The 20,351-nt window shown below is 37.2% G+C and overlaps 1 protein-coding gene across 8 annotated transcripts in view; it reads left to right on the top strand.

Annotated features, from left to right (window-relative positions):
* Positions 1 to 20,351, top strand: part of tenm2b (teneurin transmembrane protein 2b) — a 324,894-nt gene that overhangs the window by 287,908 nt on the left and 16,635 nt on the right. For all 8 annotated transcript variants that reach the window (XM_067423508.1, XM_067423509.1, XM_067423510.1 and 5 more), the window contains 10 exons: positions 6,706 to 6,900; positions 7,250 to 7,450; positions 9,288 to 9,472; positions 10,224 to 10,371; positions 15,554 to 15,764; positions 15,851 to 15,970; positions 16,051 to 16,312; positions 16,620 to 16,887; positions 17,230 to 17,373; positions 19,058 to 19,310. In XM_067423508.1, coding sequence (XP_067279609.1) covers positions 6,706 to 6,900; positions 7,250 to 7,450; positions 9,288 to 9,472; positions 10,224 to 10,371; positions 15,554 to 15,764; positions 15,851 to 15,970; positions 16,051 to 16,312; positions 16,620 to 16,887; positions 17,230 to 17,373; positions 19,058 to 19,310 — 1,987 coding nt within the window. The remainder of the gene's footprint in view (positions 1 to 6,705; positions 6,901 to 7,249; positions 7,451 to 9,287; positions 9,473 to 10,223; positions 10,372 to 15,553; positions 15,765 to 15,850; positions 15,971 to 16,050; positions 16,313 to 16,619; positions 16,888 to 17,229; positions 17,374 to 19,057; positions 19,311 to 20,351) is intronic.

The raw sequence follows: 20,351 nt of genomic DNA on the forward strand, positions 1-20,351 counted from the left end.
AAACACTTTGTGCATTAAATAAGATCTCACTTTTACATTTATAAATGCAAATAAATAATGTGTTTTTTTATTAGTATTTTTTTACATTGTGGCGTATTTTTTAGAAGAGGTCATGACCTGTATTTTGTTTATTTTATTTATTTTATAATGTTCTCTGAGGTTCACTTATAATGTTATCAAGATTTTTTACATACAAAATCTTTCTCATTTAGAAGTAACAGGCAATTTTCTATTCTGCTTTTGACCCCCCTCCCCACACACACACACACACACACCGACACACACACACACACACACTCGAGTTAGTGACTTCGCACTCGAGTCAAATTTTAAGAGACATCAGACTTAACTCTGCCTCGATCTGAAATAACTTCAGACTTGACTCGACTTGACAAAAAAAGACTTGTGAATATTTTAAAAACCACTCAAGTCTTTAAGATTTTTTGCTTTATTTGAATATTATAATATCTGCTTCAGATAGATTGGACCCTTCTCAAAGAATTTGATTATATTTATTCTTAGATATATTAGATTCTTTATATATTAGATATATTTGAAGTATTCCTTGTATTTTGTTCATAAACTAAATGAAATGTCATAAGAGTCCCGTGAAACATAAAAGGATCCATCATGCCATATGTTCTCACATTTGGATTTATTACCATGTCAGATCAGCTAGATGCAAATAATCTGTGGAAAACCATTAAAGACGCTAGAATGACAACATCCAATTTTATAGCATCCACAAAGGTTAGTATAAGATTACCTCACCCAGCTCGCTGTTATACTGTGATGTAGCTGCATGGCTCTTTTGGATTGCCAGCCTGTTACAACATGAATAAAATCTAACCTTTAAACCTAGCACTACTTTTTACTTTTATTAATATTTTCGTAGTATATGAATCTTTTACATTCACTTAATGTGTGTCTAAGAGAGGGATAGAAAGATGTTAATCCACTTTAAAGACGGTCATTGACGACAGTCATTTTAAGAAAATATCAAACCTCGGAATGTGTCCAGTTGTTTTACTCAATAGAGAACTGTACACATGCGAAACGTTAAAGGGATAGTTCACCAAAAAATGAAAATGTGATGTTTATCTGCTTACCCCCAGGGTGTCCAATATATAGGTGTCTTTGTTTCTTCAGTAGAACACAAATGAAGATTTTTAACTCCAACTGTTGCTGTGTGTCAGTCATATAATGCATGTAAATGGAATTCTATGAAAAAACTAAAAAAATTAACAAAAAAACATGCACAAACAACTTAAAATGTAAGTACTTAAAATGAAATCAAAATTGACCCCCATTTACTTTGTTAGCACATATTACAGGTCTTAGAGTGAACAATGAATTTGTGTTAATACAAAGATTTTTTTTTTTGCCGTGGTAATCTTTAATCAAAATCTGAAAAGTTCCTTCTGGATCTGGAAAGGGTGTTCCTTCTCAGCTGATGTCAGTTTGATGGTTTGCGCTTTTAAATGCGTAGCCACTCCCCTCTACCGTTGGTCTGCTATGAGCGAGAGATGGAGATGAGGAGCGATGAAGTCATACCCTACCTTCTATTCAGCATTCAGTTTCACTTGGAAATGTGTCACAGCACTTTAGAAAACTCACTTGCTACTTCCGGTTCACTGTGACTTTAAACCCTGGGGCTCGTGATGACACATTGATGTCTTAAGACACAAAACGATGGGTTTGTGTGAGAAACCAAACAGTATTTATATAATTTTTTACCTCAAATACAATACTATGTACAACAGCCATGAGCAAGTCCATCACTTCCGCTGGCTGAGGTCAAATGTACACAAAGTGATATATCACACATACCATACTTGCCAGGACAATTGTTTTGTATTGTAAATTATAATGGATTATAACGTAACAGACTGGATATAACCCTTACATATCAGGACCTTTATTACAAACAAAACAGATTAAAGAAGGGCCATATTTTGTCTAAAAAAAGTGTGTGTGTATGTATATATATATATATATATATATATATATATATATATATATATATATATATATATATATATATATAATTATTATTATTATTATTATTATTATTATTATTATTATTATTATATTGTTTTTGTTTTGTTTTTTATTGTCTTGACCCCACATTTGAATATGAGATTTATTTATTTACTTGAAATGACCTGAGGCTCGACTCAGTCTTGTGACTAATGACTTCAGACTTGACTCAGACTTGCAAACTTATCTGGCATGTCGCATTTAAAACTTGGAAATAAACACTTACTGCTATAATTGGTAACAGTATTGAAATGTAATGTAAAAAATTAATGCATATTGCATATGCTTTATAAGTCTTGGTTGTCACAAGTTGAGGTGAGTTACCACAGTTATAACTGACAGTTATAAGGGTGACTTTTGCTGTTTTGTGTAAATGGTATTATGAATGAATATACCATTGTTTCATTCTTATAGCCCATCATAGTTCATCCTTTTCTGAAAGTGAAAAGCCAAACACTGTCATTTGCAGCATTGTGTTTTAAATAACATGAAATGTGTTGTAACGTCTTACCGATGACAGAACAGAAGATGTCGCTCACTGAAGCTTTTATTCAGGATTACAGCGAAGGGCTTTGATCAAAACGATAACAAAAGTTCTCTGAGCTCTCTTCTGTATCCGACAAGCCAACGCATTAACCGCATAAATGCTGAAGCAAAGGAAAGAATATCAAATCACAACTATACAAAGATTCGGCTATTCACTGTGTGTGTGTCTTTCTCAAATTGAATATTACATGGCATGAATGAATTGATGGTTGGGGTTAAAGAAGCAATGATTTAGAACTAGGTGTTGATCTTCTTCTGCGAAGGTGGTCTTTTGTCGAACTTAGAAGTCACAATTTGATAAAATTCAGTTTGCAAAAATTTTTGCAGCTTGGGTTCAATAAAGCCTGTTTTTGGACTAACTTGGGTTCTAAAACTTACAGGATATTTTTTCCGTGGTGGAAAGAGTACTGAAAAAGCATACTCAAGTAGAAGTACTGTTAATTGTCAAAAAATGTAGTTCTAGTAGAGTAAAAGTACCTGTCCTAAAAACTACTCAAAGTAGGAGTAAAAAGTAGCCCTTTTAACAGTACTCAAGAGTAGTGATTAGTGAGTATTATGCTATAAATGTTATTTCACTTTATACCCTGCAAATTAAAAATGTAGCTTACTCTTTAATGGATATTCTCAGTAAGAACAAAAAAAAAAAACATGAGATCACCAACAGTATTTTATTATTTCTTTGACTATTTATTTTTATTTTTGACTGCTAGCACTAAAAATACAGCCATGTAATATTTGAGAAAGCATCAAAGCAACCAATAATCTGGTAACATTTATGACAACCATTCTGTAAAGGGTTTTCTTGCGGTTAATTAAAAAGCGCTGTACATTAACAGTTCTACGTTATAAAAAGCAGAGTTCTTTCTTTTCAAGACGCATCCATTGTACTGCTTTAAAGGTCCCGTTCTTTGCGTGTTTTCGAAGCTTTGATTATGTTTACAGTGTGCAATATAACATGAGTTCATGTTTCGCGTGTAAAAAAACACAGTATTTTTCACACAATTTACTTATCTGTACAGCGCTGTTTTCTCTGTCCTAAAAACGGTCTGATGATTTCCTTGTTCTATGAAGTCCCTCCTTCAGAAACACGTAACGAGTTCTGATTAGGCCAGCGCTTCCCGTGTTGGGAAATATTATTTATCAATTCATGATCCCTTTAAAAAAAAAAAAAGCACATCCACCTAGTAAAATGACTGTACAATAACATCATTATTAAGTGCTTCTACAAAAATGAGAATAGAACTGAATAAATTACTTAAAAAAAATAAATAAAAATGCTAAATATATATATGGTATGTACATGGTCTGCAACAATGCTTAGGTAGGTGTTGCATGTCAAAGTATCATCCACGTGGATGGCAGGACCCGAGGTTTCCCAGCAGAACATTGCCCAAAGCATCACATTGCTTCCGTCGGCTTCCCTTTTTCCCATAGTGCATCCTGGTCCCATGTGTTTCCCAGATAAGCAACGTACATACACTCGGCCATCCATGTAAAAGATGTAAAAGAAAACGCGATTCATCAGACCAGGCCACCTTCTTCTATTGCTCCATGGTCCAGTTCTGATGCTTAAGTGCCCACTGTTGGTGATTTTAGTGGTGGACAGGGGTCAGCATGGGCACCCTGACTGGTCTGTGGGTATGCAGCCCCATACACAACAGACTCTGATGCACTGTGGATTCTGCAACTTTCTATCAGAACCAGCATTTACTTCTTGAGTAATTTGAGCTATAGTAGCTTGTCTGTTTGATTGGACCACACGGGCAAGCCTTCGCTCCCCACGTGCATCAATGAGCCTGTCCATGACCCTATCGCCAGTTCGCCACTGTTCCTTCCTTGGAACACTTTTGTTAGATACTGACCACTGCAGACCGGGAACACTCCACAAGAGCTGCAGTTTTGGATATATTATTTCCTGTCGTCTAGCCATCACAATTTGGCCCTTGTCAAACTGGCTCAAATCCTTATGTTTGTCCATTTTTCCTGCTTCTAAACACATCATCTTTGAGGACAAAATGTTCAATTGTTGCTTAATATATCCTACCCACTAAAAGGTGCCTTGATGAAGAGATAATCAGTGTTATTTACGTCGCCTGATCGATGTGTGTATTTGTGTGTGTGTATATATATATATATATATATATACACACACAAATACACACATCGATCAGGCGACGTAAATAACACTGATTATCTCTTCATCAAGGCACCTTTTAGGCACCTTTACATATTTATACATTTATATATATATATATATATATATATATATATATATATATATATATATATATATATATATATATATATATATATATATATATATATATATATATATGTATATATATATATATATATATATATATATATATATATATATATATATATATATATAAATGTATACATATAAATTGTCATTTAAATATATTTATATTTTTTAGAGGTGAACATTTATGTGATAAGTGTGATAAGTACATGTGATAAGTAATATCAAACTTTATATTCAATTTTATTTATTGTAACTTACAAACAACCTTTGTGATCCACTGGATTTATTTAAAAATAGTTTTTATGTGTAATTTGCCATAAGTTTTATGGCTGACTTTCTACATGTTTAACTCTGCAACTGTTATTGATGTGAAACATATGTTAGAATTGTCCCTCAATCTCAAAATTTGTCATCAGATCATCAGTGTACATAAGCTCTGGCCATTTGTTGTAACAGCTCTATGACACTGTCACATCACTCTCTAGATGGATGAATTACAACATCACTGATTAATCATGTCTCAGTTAAGCCAAAATGTCTGATGGGTTTGTTGGCTTTACTATGCCAGACCAATCTTTTTGAGTGATGAAGTGCTCTCAGTGGAGGCTTCGTAAAGAGAAATATATGTGAGCTCACCTGAGGCTATAGACAGCTAGTTTATTACTGTCGAATGCTGTCTCCCCTGAGAAGCATGGAGCACTGTTGATATTGCCTCTGAATCTTTCTACATTAATTACACGTGGCATAGTCTTTCTTATCACTATATACAGAGAGATCATGCAGCGTTTGTGCTGCCTTTGAGGCTGAATAGTGCACAATGAAAGAATGAAGCATGATTCTTTTCTTCTTTTTGTACATTCATTTATTCTAGAAAATGTATATGGTGGCTAATGTTGGAAAAACTATCAAACAAAAAGACATTCATAAGATAAAAGCTAATTTGTTAAGGTCAGGCTACTTTCTTTAAAGTTAACAAAACAAGCTAACTACATTGTAATTTTTTTAGGGGGCGTGTTTCAGATTAAAATCCAATATAAAAAATAGAACTTTTGACCAGAGGTTTTTTTTTAGAAATTAATACTTTCATTGAAAAAGGACTTATGAAATTTATCAAAAGTGACAATAAAAACAATTATGTTACAAAAGATTTCTTCTTCAAATATATGCTGTTTGTATGAACTGTACGTCATCAAAGAATCCTGAAAAAACATGCATCACGGTTTTTACAAAAATATTAAGCAGTACAATTGTTTTCAACATTGCTAATAAGAAATATTTCTTTGCGCAATAAATGAATGAATTTTAAAGGGCTGGAGTAATGATCCATCAAAGAAATAAATTACATTTTAAAATATTTTAAATTTCACAATATATTTTTTCATTACTGTTTTTATTGTATTTTTTTATCAAATAAGTGCAGCCTTGGTAGGCATACGAAACTCAAAAAAAAAAACATACCAACAACATTTGAACAGTAGTGTATGATATGTATCAGATTATAGTATTTATAATTTAATATCAGCAGTGAAAATGACTTTTGATTAGTCAAAAGAACAAACCAGTTTGATAAAACAAATGTTACATCCCAACGTCACATATATGTCAGGGTAGTTCAGGCGGTTGCATCTGATCATTGGTCATTGAGTTTGAGGTGTTTTCATACAATTCAGTTGATTTGTTTGAATTAACTGTATGCTTCATTTTTCTCTTATCTTATCTTACATTTCATACCTGAACTTCTCTCAAAGCAGCTGGTTTTCACTAATTCCTCTCAAACATCCTGGTCTTCTGTCCTTCCCTCACTCCCTCATTTGTTTTCCCTCCTGCATCCTTTCGTTCTGTCTCCATTGCAGTGGCTTGTCCCGTGCTGTGCAGTGGGAACGGGCAGTACAGCAAGGGTGTGTGCATGTGCTACAGCGGCTGGAAGGGTCTGGAGTGTGACGTGCCTCAGGGCCAGTGTGTCGACCCCAGCTGCGGTGGTCACGGGACCTGCGCCCAGGGCAGCTGCACCTGTGAAGCGGGTTACCGTGGCGAGTCCTGCGAGGAAGGTAATGAGCGTGTGGACAGCTTCTCATTTTCAAAACGTTTTTCAGCACTCTCTGAAAAACCTCTTCCTCTGAGAATCTCCGATTTCTAATGTCTGCTATAAAAGCATGCTGATACAAGCGTAATAAACTTTGTTAAGTGATGAAATCCAGTCTATTGATCGGGCTTTTAAGAAATTGGGCAGAAACGGAGTCTCTGAGCGCATGTTCATATGAGCAGCTGGTTTCTGAAAGTGTTGAAATCCCAGAGGTGAGTTTAGGAAGGAGAAGTGAAAGATGAGGAGGAAAGTGAAAAGAAAAAAAGAGAATGAGAGAAAAAGACTTTTCAAACACTCTATTTCTTTCTCTCCAGTGGATTGTCTTGACCCCACATGTTCTGGACATGGCAGCTGCGTGTCCGGTCAGTGCCACTGTAAACCGGGTTGGTCTGGGCCGCTATGTGATGTGTCCAGAGCCCAGTGTCCGGATCAGTGCAACGGCCACGGAAACTACAGCCCTGACACGGGGCTCTGCAGCTGTGACCCCAACTGGATGGGCCCTGACTGCTCCACGGGTGTGTTCCCATCAGCGATTTCCACCTCCTCGCTTCCTCTCTTCTCAAGCTGTGCTGCGATTTATTCTAGTCTTTCATTTTCATCCGTCTAGACTCTTGGGAGGGATTCACTAAGCATGAATTGCGCTCGCTGTTAGCATTGTTTATTTGCACTCACTGCGTGTGCTGTTTTAGCATCTGATTCATATGAAAGTGTTGTGGCAAAATTATTACATTTTTACACCACAAAAGTCAGATACACCTCAAAAAATGTATGGAAACAATTCAAACTGTGGATGAGGTGCAATCCAAAATGCCTAAAATATTTTTAAATATTATAATTAGCATAAAAGAGATCCATTTTTTTATTTTTATTTTTTTATTGAGCAAAATTGCAAATTATAAAATAATAACTTTTACAAGGTAGGGGATCAATGATATACATACGCTTACAGAAGTTATTGTTATTTAATAATAACATTAATTTGGTTGAAATATGCATGGTGCAACCAGCGCGGCTAGTTCTCTAGACAGAAAGATATCTTAACATGGATTATTGGTCTTTTAATTTTATCTATGATTATTTGATTAACACTTTATGAGGGCTAAAATGAACACTTTATGAAGGCTGGTGGCCTTAACTACTATGTATTTAAATAAAAAAATAAATAAGTACAGTTTACTTACTGTGTTCAAATTGTATGCAAAGCCCTTTTGCTGATATTGAGGTGGGATACGGGTAGAGTTAGGGACAGGTGTGGTGGTGTGGGTCAGTTTAAGGGTAGAGTTAGGGACAGGTGTGGTGGTGTGGGTCAGTTTAAGGGTAGAGTTAGGGACAGGTGTGGTGGTGTGGGTCAGTTTAAGGGTAGGGTTAGGTGTAAGGGAAGTGCCAACTGTGTAATTATAAATGTATCTACAGAAATGTATTACAGATGTAATTACATGCAGATATTTTTTTAAATGTAAGTACAATGTAAAAGCATGTATGTACAAAATAAGTGCATTGTATCAAATGATTAAGTACAATGTTAGTACATAGTAGTTAAGGCCACCTAATATAAAGTGGGTCCTGAAATATATGTCCCATTATAAATATCTTTACTGTCACCATTGGTAAATGTAATACATCCTTGCTAAATATAAGTCTTCTTGACTTGAAACTTTTGAACAGTTATGTCAATAATACAGCTATTTTAGTGTACCATTTACATAAATGGCATTCAGTATAATAATTTGTATTATTTAAAAAATGTAATTATTTAAGTTGCCAAAGCATTTGCAGCTTTGCTGCAGATCATTAAAACAGTGCAAAGCCAAACAACAATCAAGTAAAATATCAAAATATTGGCCAGATTTACTAAACAGGGCAAATTAGTGTGAAAGTTGATTTTAAAAAAGTGCAGATGGGAGAGGAAAGTTCTGTACGTGATCTACTGATGACATTAAAAATTAAAGAACACAGATGCAGCCGGATCATTTCCATTATGGCCAACGCAATTTACCAAATAAGCATCTGGTTTAAGATATTCTTTTTTTAAATGGTAAATAATGGCACAAATAGCAGTAAAGTGACTAGCGCAAACCTTAGTAAATCACCTTGCATGACTGATTTAAATACTCTCCTCCCAAAAATTTGGCGTCTGAAAGGAAAACTCCTAAAAATTCATATGCAAAAATAATCCTGTCCATACCTTTTCAGTGCTAATTTTTCACTCTCTCTCTCTCTCTCTCTCTCTCTCTCTCTCTCTCTCTCTCTCTCTCTCTCTCTCTCTCTCTCTCTCTCTCTCTCTCTCTCTCTCTCTCTCTCTCTCTCTCTCTCTCTCTCTCTCTCTCTCTCTCTCTCTCTCTCTCTCTCCAGAGGTGTGTTCAGCAGATTGTGGGAGCCATGGTGTGTGTGTCGGGGGTGTTTGCCACTGTGAGGAAGGCTGGACAGGGACAAGCTGTGACCAGAGACTGTGTAACCCACAGTGTGTGAAACATGGGACCTGCCGGGATGGCAAGTGCCAGTGTGAACAGGGCTGGAACGGAGAACACTGCACCATCGTAAACACACACACACACGCATGCACACACACACACACACACACACACACACACACACACACACACACACACACACACACACACACACACACACACACACACACAGGCTCTTAGCTTTGAACTAGTCAAAGGCATGTCCCTCGGTTCTGTGACTTCTATTTCAAAGACTTTTCAGATGCTGTTTTGTTTTTTGTTTTTGATTGATTTTTTTCATGTACATAAACATGTTTGTGCGTATGCTTATGTTTGTGTGAGTTGTCATTGTTTTTACATTCAGAGAAAAGGACACAGTTTTCACTGTGTGATCCAAATCTGCAAAAATATTAAATGACTTGTTGAGCTCTGGAGTCCAGCCGGAAGAAGAATACTAATGGATGCCGCTTTGGTTGCATGTGTTAGTATGCTTGTTTTCATGCTAATGAGTACAGTTCTCCCTCTCTGCCACCATTTTCACATCATTGTTTTCAGACAATTATAGCTGATGGATTCTGAGCACACAACACATCTTGACACTGAATTCACCATCCAAAATGCAGCAGTCAAACCAATGTCATCTATAATGGTTTTGCTTGGGTTCATTGATAATAGATGTCCATCAAGAGTTTATCTGACAGTTTGCATGCCGTCGGTATGGTAGTGAGTTTTAAGTGGCGAGTAACATTTCTCCTCGTGTTTCGTATGGGTATCAAACCTAATAAGCTCAAATCCAATATAATCATACAATTGATCAATCTCTCCCTCTCCTCTTTCAGATGGTTGTCCAGGGCTTTGCAATGGGAATGGGCAATGCATCATGGGTCAGAACAGCTGGCACTGTGAATGTCACACTGGCTGGAGAGGGCCAGGCTGCAGTGTTGCCATGGAGACCTCCTGCAATGACAATAAGGACAATGAAGGAGGTAAGAAATGTGTTATGAATGCAGAAATTATTTTGTTGGCAAAATTGGCCATTGGCCTCATCTGCATCATATCTGTCAAGAGCATTGAAGGGAAAATAGTGATAGCAACTGAACTTTAGTTAGGACAGTTATTATCTCACTATTGCTAAGCAGGGATGGAAATTAGCACCCGCCACCAGCCAAATGCAGGTGATTTTGAGTTGTGGTGGGTAAACTCACTTCACCTAGCGGCCACTGTGGCGGGTTAATAAAAATATCTACTGTTTCACCTCATTGTAAACTTTGTTTAATGCATGCGAGTGCTGCTGCCATATGTTTGAATATGAGCAGTCGTTTTCGCCGTCATCATCACTCGGGTGTTTGTAACGTTAGAGCCAGAAGACGCGAATGAGCTCGCGCACGCTGAGAGAAGATTCTGTCTCTGTGCATCATCCGAAAGAGCGCTCTCGTCTGACAGCACGCAAATATTGAGTTCTCTTTCAAGTCTTGCGCTTGAACGGACAAACTCACACAAGAAGTATGTCAACATGTTCATCTTGATGAGTATCCAAGCAGACATAGTCTGTATATGACTTAAGTGAACTGTATACAGTCGAGAAAGTCTCGAAAGACGACGCATATCCTTCATTAGGTCTTAAAGGGGCAGTAGCCTTTACTGCTCTGTTTAATGTCAAACAAAAGATAAGGACATCACTCACTGCTCTTGATTGAATAGTTTTTGTAAGTTTAATGAGGATTATTCTTTAATTGAAACAGTTAAATTTGCAGTTATTTTACATTTGATTACTTTATTCAATTTATGTACCTTTCTGCAGGTCAGTAGGCCTGTACATTAGCTATTATTAAATGTACACATGAGTGGGGTCAAGTTAAACATTTTATTTTGAATTTTATTTTATACTGTACATTGTACATTTTTCATTGTGCTAAATAAATATTTGCATAACTTGTAATTGATTTATTATTTGAAACTTTAATATTAATTTATGCAATTGCAATGCCTTGATTTTTAGTAAAGTTAGACAGCCATAGCCATAAATGCAAAGGTACTAATAATTGGCATCATTTATTTTGCCATTTTTGGCCTTGGTACCCTCTCTTTCGGTTTTGGCCAATAATTTTTATTTCGGTGCATCCCTACTGACAATGTTCTGCTTGCTATGTCGTCAACACGCTTCAGAAGATGCCAACACTAATAGTTTCATTGTTGGGACTGTAAACCTAAAACTGGAAGCCATAAAAGACCACAAATCATCCAAATGCCACATCCAGGTAAAAAAAAAAAAAAAAAAAAAAAGAGCGCACAGACCCCTACTCGTTTAATTAAATGTATATCAGTTCATGATTTGTGTGTGTATAAGAGAAAATGTCAGCATTTCATTGAGACTTGATATTAAATAAAGTGCTTAAATATTGTAGAGCTTGTAGTATTAATTTTCACGTGCAGTTACACATTGTCGGTTAAAAACAAGAAAGTGGCTGGTTAAAACATTGAGAGGCTGGTAGATTTTGAAATCCATCAGCCACAGTGGCCGGTGGACAAAAAAGTTAATTTCCATCCCTGTTGTAAAGGCCTGTCCACACAACGATAAATACTCTGTATGATAAACATTTTAATTTGAATGAACGTTTGTTATTGTGTCTCTTTAGACCGACACTAACTGCCATATGCCATCTATGCAATCAAATTTTCTAATTTAATTTCCTCGCAATGTGAATAAAACTAGCCGGCCAATAAGATTCGCTCTTTTGATCATGTCCCCAGAGCAGCTCAATTTATATAAAACTATGACTTGTTGAAATGTTGAAGTGTTGAAATTCACACTTAGTATTTTATGCCCATTTTATTACGATATTCAAACACATAAAAACCTTTGGCACTGTGGTGTGAGATTGCTCTGGCGCATCTCAGCTCAAGAGAAGCAGCAGCACGGAGCTCAAGTGGACTGATCTTCTCTTCCGCATTAATAACAGTAACAGTGCGAAATAAACATGAATAAACATCTGAAAGTGTGTTAAAAAATACTTAACGAAATCCATATCATGGATCCGTATCATTCACATGGAATCGCTCAATCAATGTTTCAACCGTGGAAAGACGTCAGTAAAACAGCTGGTAAACAATGTCATGTAACTTCACATTTATTATTTAAAAAAATAATTGAGTGTAATTTAAGTGTTTGTATACAAATCAGGTAATTGTACCTTCAATATTATAGTTATATAAATTATAGACTCCCATAATTTACAGCATTATTTTTTTTTATTTGCCATGATATACAGCCAAAATAATATTGCCTCTAATCGAATCAAAATCGAATATAATTGTGGAAATTGTATGTGAAAATCTGATTTTCAGATCATTTTACAGAAACTAGAGGTATTGATATATCAAATTATCCACAATTCCTTTTTTGATTCTGGAAGCTTCTAGATCTTCCAGTTTCCTCTTGAATCCCAGTTTCGTATTTCTTAAACCCTGCTCTAAATTAATTGATACCTTTCCCCAGTCATAAAAAATGAAGAAAAAATGAATAATATAATGTATGTATGTATATATCAACTTTGTGACAATTTATTAGGCGATATGAAGACGCTCTGAGTGACTGGATAGAGCAGCTCCAATCAACTGTCTGAAAAAGTGATGTGTCTGTTGGCTGGCAGATTGAGGCATTTGAAGCTACCCCTAGGAGAATGATTATATAACAGGTAGATGTCAGAGTCAGGCTTAAGCATTAAGCGTCTCCCCTAGACCAATAAAGTGCACAGAGGGGCTTTTAGAAGGAAATGTTTGTTGCGTTCTGGTTTAAAATGCTGTGTCTTTGTTTTTTTGTTTTTTTCTCTTATGTACATGGCCCGGCAAGCATGCAGATCTTTAAATTAACCCCTAACAATTGTTATAAAGTTGTTGTACTCACATTAGTCTTAGAGCATGTGAAAATATTTTGGGCCCTCTAACCTATGCTTTCATAATATTTACTATTAGAATAGGGAGAGGAAAGGGAATTATCTAGATAAGGGGGAAGGGGATTGGTAAGTAGTCTCTGCTAGACCATCAGACATTGGATTTAATTTAACTTAATTTGCTGTAATGCAATTTGTTTCATCTTAATTATACTTTTGGATTAAATTTCAAGGATGATCACAAAACACTTCTTAAAGAAGACCTTTGAAGGCACTGTTTAGTCTAACCCAGACACAAACAGCACAAAGAAAAGCATCCTCCAGACATACACAACTTCCTGTTTTTTCTTCTCACTCTTTTGTTTGCCCTTCGTTTGGGGGTTACTTCATAGAGGCTTCAGAGATCACAGAGCACCAGGCAAAAAAACATGGAGCAAACATCTCTGGAAACAGACGCTTGTTGTGAGTTTGTTCCGGATCAAGAAAGACCCATTTAGGGAGAAGGGTTGAAAGGGTGTGCATGTACTGTGCTCTGCGATACACAGTCAGTAAGAGACGGAAAGAGAGAAAGATGAAACAGGAAGGGAAGCTCTCAGGGGTGTGAGCGATGCCCTATGTGACTTTGATGTAAGTTCTCTCAAAGTGAAACCGGGGTAGATAGAGCGCGAAACTAGAGCATCATTTGATTCAATGATCACTTCTATCAGCTGGGCTCATTACCACAATGGGGGTAAATAAATATATTTGTTCAATTTAATTTCCATAATGATAAGAAATTCTGCATTTGAGCTAATTATAGTTTTTTTTTAATCACATATCACATTATTTGTCTCCCTCTCTTGACTTCAAAGCAGTGCAGGGTTTTGAACTGAGAAGGGTTCGTCGAAAGTACACACTGAGAATAAGATGGCAGCCGAACAGAGAGACTTCAGAAGTCGCTTTAAACCATCTGCCACTCTGAAACCATGAAACTATGTGTGCTTGGGATGTCAAATGTGCTGGTATACTTCTGGAACCAAGTCGATAAAAAAAATACAGGTCTTTCTATAGTTTTGAAAATGTTGAGAACAAACTAAATGTAGTACTTTGGTCGAATGCAGCTGCACACATGAAAAATTCAATAAAAAAAAACAAGTATCATGAAGGAACATTAAAGCCACTATATGTTGAATGAATGAATGAATGAATGAATGAATGAATGAGGCATTTATATAGCGCTTTTATATGTACTACTGTACACCCAAAGCACTTTACACTCACACTACTGTCAGGGATCTCTCCTCAACCACCACCAGTGTGCAGCATCCATTTGGATGATACGACGGCAGCCAAAGTACAACGGCGCCAGTGCGCTCAACACACACCAGCCATAGGTGGAGAGGAGAGAGGCTGACAGAGCCAATTCAGTGGATGAGGATTATTAGGAGGCCATGATTGATAAGCGCCAATTGAGGGAATTTACCAGGCTCAGCCCTGCTTTTGTTCAGTGGGAAACCAGTCTTGGGCCACAGGGTGATATTTTAGCTGAGGTCACTTACTCAAAACAAATGCATAGTTTGATGACGCTTTGATTTTGCAGAGCTTTTAATATGCCATAGATAACCACTTCCACTTTTTCTGTTTTATGCTGTTTTATCATGCGTACATGAGGTAACGTGACGCTGTTTTATCATATTACATACATTTGAGTATGTTGAAAGTAGGCCTGTCACGGTAACTACTTTTTGTTTTGCGATATATCATCCCAGAAATAATTGCTATATACAATATTATTGTCATTTTAAGACTATTTTATGCAACTGAATATATAATCCTAATATAACAGCATAATAATGCAACTAGACCAACACGCTTTCAAATGACAACCTTTTAATTCTGTTGATCATGGAACTTAAAGGTAAAAAATATATTATCCTAAATAAAATAAAGTTACTATAACTTATCAATTTAATGCATCCTTGCCGAATAAAATAATTTCTTTAAAAAAAAAAATCTACTTACCACAAACTTTTGAAGGGTAATGTACAGTATCACTTTGTCAACAAAAATGCTGGTAAAATTGACTGAAAAAAATATGAAGGTTTTATTCTGTTGTTAATATTATACATTCAGTAGATTCTACGAAAATGACACTGGCATTTTTATCAAAAACTGGATTTTTGGTGTCGTGACAACCCTAGTGTGGGTTTATTGTCATACAAAATTCATGTGTCACACTGCTAATGCATGCTACAGATCTAAAGTTTTTATGACATGTGGTGACATCTTTTCCACTCAGATGGTCTTGTTGACTGCATGGATCCGGACTGCTGCACGCAGAGCTCTTGTGTGACCAATCCTCTGTGTCGTGGATCACGTGACCCGCTCCAGGTCATTCAGCAGAGCCAATCAGAGGTGCAGAAAGTCCCTTCCTTTTACGACAGAATTAAGATGCTTGTGGGTAAAGACAGCACTCACATCATCCCAGGAATCAACCCCTTCAATGCCAGGTACCTCATCTGCCCTGTGCTGTGATGGACTACATTACATGGTTTATCATGCTCTAATATTACTTTTTGTTTTTGTGTGTGTACAGCCTGGCATCTCTAATTCGAGGTCAGGTTTTGACCTCAGATGGCACTCCTTTGGTGGGCGTCAATGTGACCTTTGTAAAGTACCCTCACTATGGTCACACCATGACCCGCCAGGATGGCACGTGAGTAAAATCAAATGATCTGAACCCCCTTTGCCGTTGAATATGTACTGAAGTGCGTTTTCTGGGCCGGTTCTCCCTAGTTTTGATCTGGTGGCCAACGGCGGAGGCTCTCTTACTTTGCGGTTTGAGCGGGCTCCATTTCTGAGTCAGGAGCGGACGGTGTGGCTGCCCTGGAATCGCTTCTACGCCATGGACACTCTGGTGCTACAAACAGAGGAGAAAACCACAGGCAGATGTGACCTGAGTGGTTTTGCCAGGCCCGATCCTGTGGTGCTTCCCTCTCCATTGTCATCCTTCTTCAGCTCCAACCCTTCAGAGAGACACATTCTCCCCGAGAGCCAGGTGCCACATTCAACACCGCTCCTATCACATCTCATTTCTGTTATATTTGTGTAGGTCATTACACTCTTCTGTTGGCTTTTTATTTGCATTATATATTCTCTATTACTCTTTCTATTCATTCTTGGCTGGTCTTTTGTTGTTAATCTCCGTTTTCATTCTCTTCTTGCAATCACAGTTTCTCTCAGCTGCTCACATTCCATCTCTTTTATCTTCTTTCTGAGACAGTTTTTCAAGACTGGCAGCAGCTGCAAGAGTTTTTTTTGTAGAATTATTTAGCATACTTTCTTTCCTTCCTCTCCCTGTCCAGGTCCTTCACGAGCAGGTGGAAATTCCCGGAACCAGTCTTAAACTTTGCTATCTGAGCTCCAGGACCTCAGGCTACCTCTCGCTGCTTAAGGTGATCATCACCCCAGCTCTAGTGCCTCTCAGCCTGGCCAAAGTGCACCTGATGGTGGCCGTGGAGGGCCATCTCCTCCAGAAATGGTTCCATGCCTCCCCCAACCTGGCGTACACTTATATCTGGGATAAGACTGATGCTTACAGGCAGAGGGTCTACGGCCTGACTGAGGCTTTGGGTAAGCGATATATGGAGTCATGGATACAGGTGTATTTCAACTGTTATCTTGTTTCTTGTCTATGCCTTTGTCTGTTCCCCAGTGTCTTCTCTTAATTTGAGCTCCAAAACAGAGATAGTTTCTGAGTTTAATGAGACTGTCTGTCTCTCATCCATTATTGTGTATGCCAGCAGCAAGTTCCTCCTGTGAGCTAATGAATTGTTATGTCCCCGATCGGTGATGGAGTGTTTAATTAAGATAGCACAGCTTTGGTCTTCCTCTAAGTGTCTTCCCTCTGTCATTTTCTCCTTCATTCTTCACATTTCTTTTCTATCCTTTCAATCTGCCAATCTTTTTCTTTAGTGTCCGTGGGGTACGAGTATGAGACGTGTCCCAGTCAGATCCTGTGGGAGAAGAGGACAGCTGTGCTACAGGGATATGAGCTCAACCCCTCGAACTTGGGCGGCTGGTCTCTAGACAAACACCACATGCTGAACATCCGCAGTGGTACGATAGTAAAATGCCTTTTCAAACAATTCAATGCACTAGATATGGAAGAGCAGGATAACTCTCAGGTGACATCAGTGATCAACCATGGAAATACATTAATTGTGTGACTTGTTATTGGACTGTTACTGGAAGATATGAAATTGTTTGACAATTTGACAAACGTCCAAAACAGTTGTTACTGTGGCATTTTGGGTGGTACTTTGGGGTTCGGTTACAGTAAGCCCCAAGGGAGTCTGCTGAAGAATGTTAATAAAATAATATCAAAATAAAATGTATTTATATAAAATTGCCAATTTGTGCATTAATACTGTTTTGTTTTGTTTCAGAATTATGAAATCAAGAAGTTATTTTTGTTCAACTTACAGCCATAGTTTAGTTTTTGGCTTTTTTTTTTAGGTTTAAATATATGTGAATAGTACTTTAGTGCTGGGTAGACAAAACATACATTGTCAGCTTAATAGAAAGTCGCTTCCAGAGAATCCATCCATCTCTCTATTATAAAATCCACTTTATCCTCTACAGGGTCACTGGGGATTTCAGAAAAATTGTATGCATATTTATGAAATAATAGTAATAATAATAATAGTTCCTTTTATGGATAAATGGGTGCATAAATCTCCTTGTCAAGTACCCAAGTAGTCAAAATGATCAGAATAGGCACTCCGAACACAGCAATGGTATTTCTTTGTGATTTGGCCACATAGATAAATCAATCAAAATCTTGCATATTTTAATGCAGTATAACAGCAATACATGATGGATGGATGGATGGATGGATGGATGGATGGATGGATGGATGGACGGACGGATTTGATGGATGGCTGGATGGATGGATGGATGGATGGAAGGATGGATGGATGGATGGATGGATGGATGGATGGATGGATGGATGGATGGATGGATGGATGGATGGACGGACGGATTTGATGGATGGATGGATGGATGGATGGATGGATGGATGGATGGATGTTTTATAATGGATGGAGCTAGTTCAGTGGCCCTCATGGACCGCATTCCCCGTTCCTGGATTATATTAACACAACAAAAAAGCCCTCCTAAATAATACTAATTACACTGAGCAGAGTTGCATTTCTTATGAGCCACTTATTTTTGTGAAATACGTTTGACAGTGAAAAAGAGACAAATCTTCCCTCACTAAAAAGCTTCTTCAAGAAAAAAATTATTTGTTCTCAGTCATTACTGACTCACACTGTGTAAAAAGTGTTGCTATTAACCACCATTATAAACAGAAGTTATGCCTGCTGTTTCACACCTGTTTATCTTTAGACTTTGTTTGATTTCACTTTGCCTAGAGGGAAGTCAAATAAGAATACAGGGATGGAGGGCATGCCAGTGGATTCTAAAATAACACGTACACACTGCCTAATTTTGCTCTTTTTCTGCACATTTGTCATTGCTCATAATTTCATCACTGTATTAGGGGGAAATTCTCTGTTTGAGGGACCAGGACATTTTTTTGTCATTATTGATGATTATGAGGTCTTTAATGACTGCTGGTTTCACGCTATTGATCACGAAATGCAATAAATATGTCACAGTGTAGAAATTGATGCTTTCATTTAAGCATCACATTTGTGCGTGTAAAGACCATTAGAAATATGTCATGTTTGAAATCTCACTCAATTGCATTTAGTGACAGTGTTTGATTTATTTCACACAGGAATTCTTCATAAGGGCAGCGGCGAGAACATCTTCCTCTCTCAGCAGCAGCCGCCCATCATTAACAGCATTATGGGTAACGGCCGAAGACGCAGCATCTCTTGCCCAAGCTGCAGTGGGATGGCAGAGGGCAACAAGTTGCTGGCGCCGATGGCTGTAGCCTGTGATGGAGAGGGCAACCTGTACGTGGGTGACCTTAACTTTGTGCGGAGGGTCTATCCGTCCCTCAATACCACAGCTGTACTGGAGCTCAGGTAAAGCTGATAGATGATACGGCATTTGTAATACTTCACCTCTATAATTTAACACATTACAGAGTACAACTTGATATTCAGCTGAAATGATAAATGTCTAGAGTTGGCTTTAAAAATGAAATAGAATCAGCATATCAAAATGAAATTAAAAATGCATGACCCACTGACAGGAAAAACTTTACTGAAGAAGGAGAAGAAAAATAATAATTCAAACTTCTTGGACTGTATTCTTTTTTGAATTTAGTTTGGTTTAGAATCTGGAATTACACAATATATTATAATATATTGCGAAATATTATATATCATTTAAAATGACTGTTTTAATATGTTTTACAATGTAACTTATTCTTGTGATGGCAAAGCTGAATTTTCAGCATCGTTACTCCAGTCTTCTGTCACATGAGCCTTCAGAAATCATTCTAATATTCTGATGTGCTGCTCAAGAATCATTACTTCTTTTTTATTAATGTAGAAAACTGTTTCAATGCCAGAAGAACTGAAGTATTGCTCAGTTGCGGTTTTTCCTTTGACCCACATTTTCCCATGTGTTTTATTCTTTATCCCGGTTCACCTGTGTCTAGTTAATTAGTTAAAGACTATTCACCTGTCTCCTCGTTACTCAACTTTTGTTTGCCTCATGTATTTAAAGGCCCCCTGAAAATATAAATATGTTAGCTTTAAGGTTATGAATAAGTTGGTTTGTTCAAAAGCAATAATACAATTTTCATTTAGAAAATATAAGCATTCAAAACTTACAGTCTCTAGTTTCCACTAAAACGGATCACAGATTTTTATGACATCACCACGGACTTAAATAGATGCTAAAGCTGCGGCTGAAATCAATCACTTGTTCACACATTCACTATTTTCTACATGGCGAATGGCACATATTGCAATACACTATAAAGGGGATAAGGTACAATTCAGGCAGTGTAAATATGCTTTCAGTTAAGGTGAATGAAGTCTGTTTTCAGTTTCATACACACCGCCACAGCACGTGCTCACACACAGTCTGCTCCGGTCCAGAGACTCAAGAGCAGA

This window comes from Pseudorasbora parva, chromosome 18, assembly GCF_024679245.1.
Source record: "Pseudorasbora parva isolate DD20220531a chromosome 18, ASM2467924v1, whole genome shotgun sequence".
Taxonomy (NCBI): Eukaryota; Metazoa; Chordata; class Actinopteri; order Cypriniformes; family Gobionidae; genus Pseudorasbora; species Pseudorasbora parva.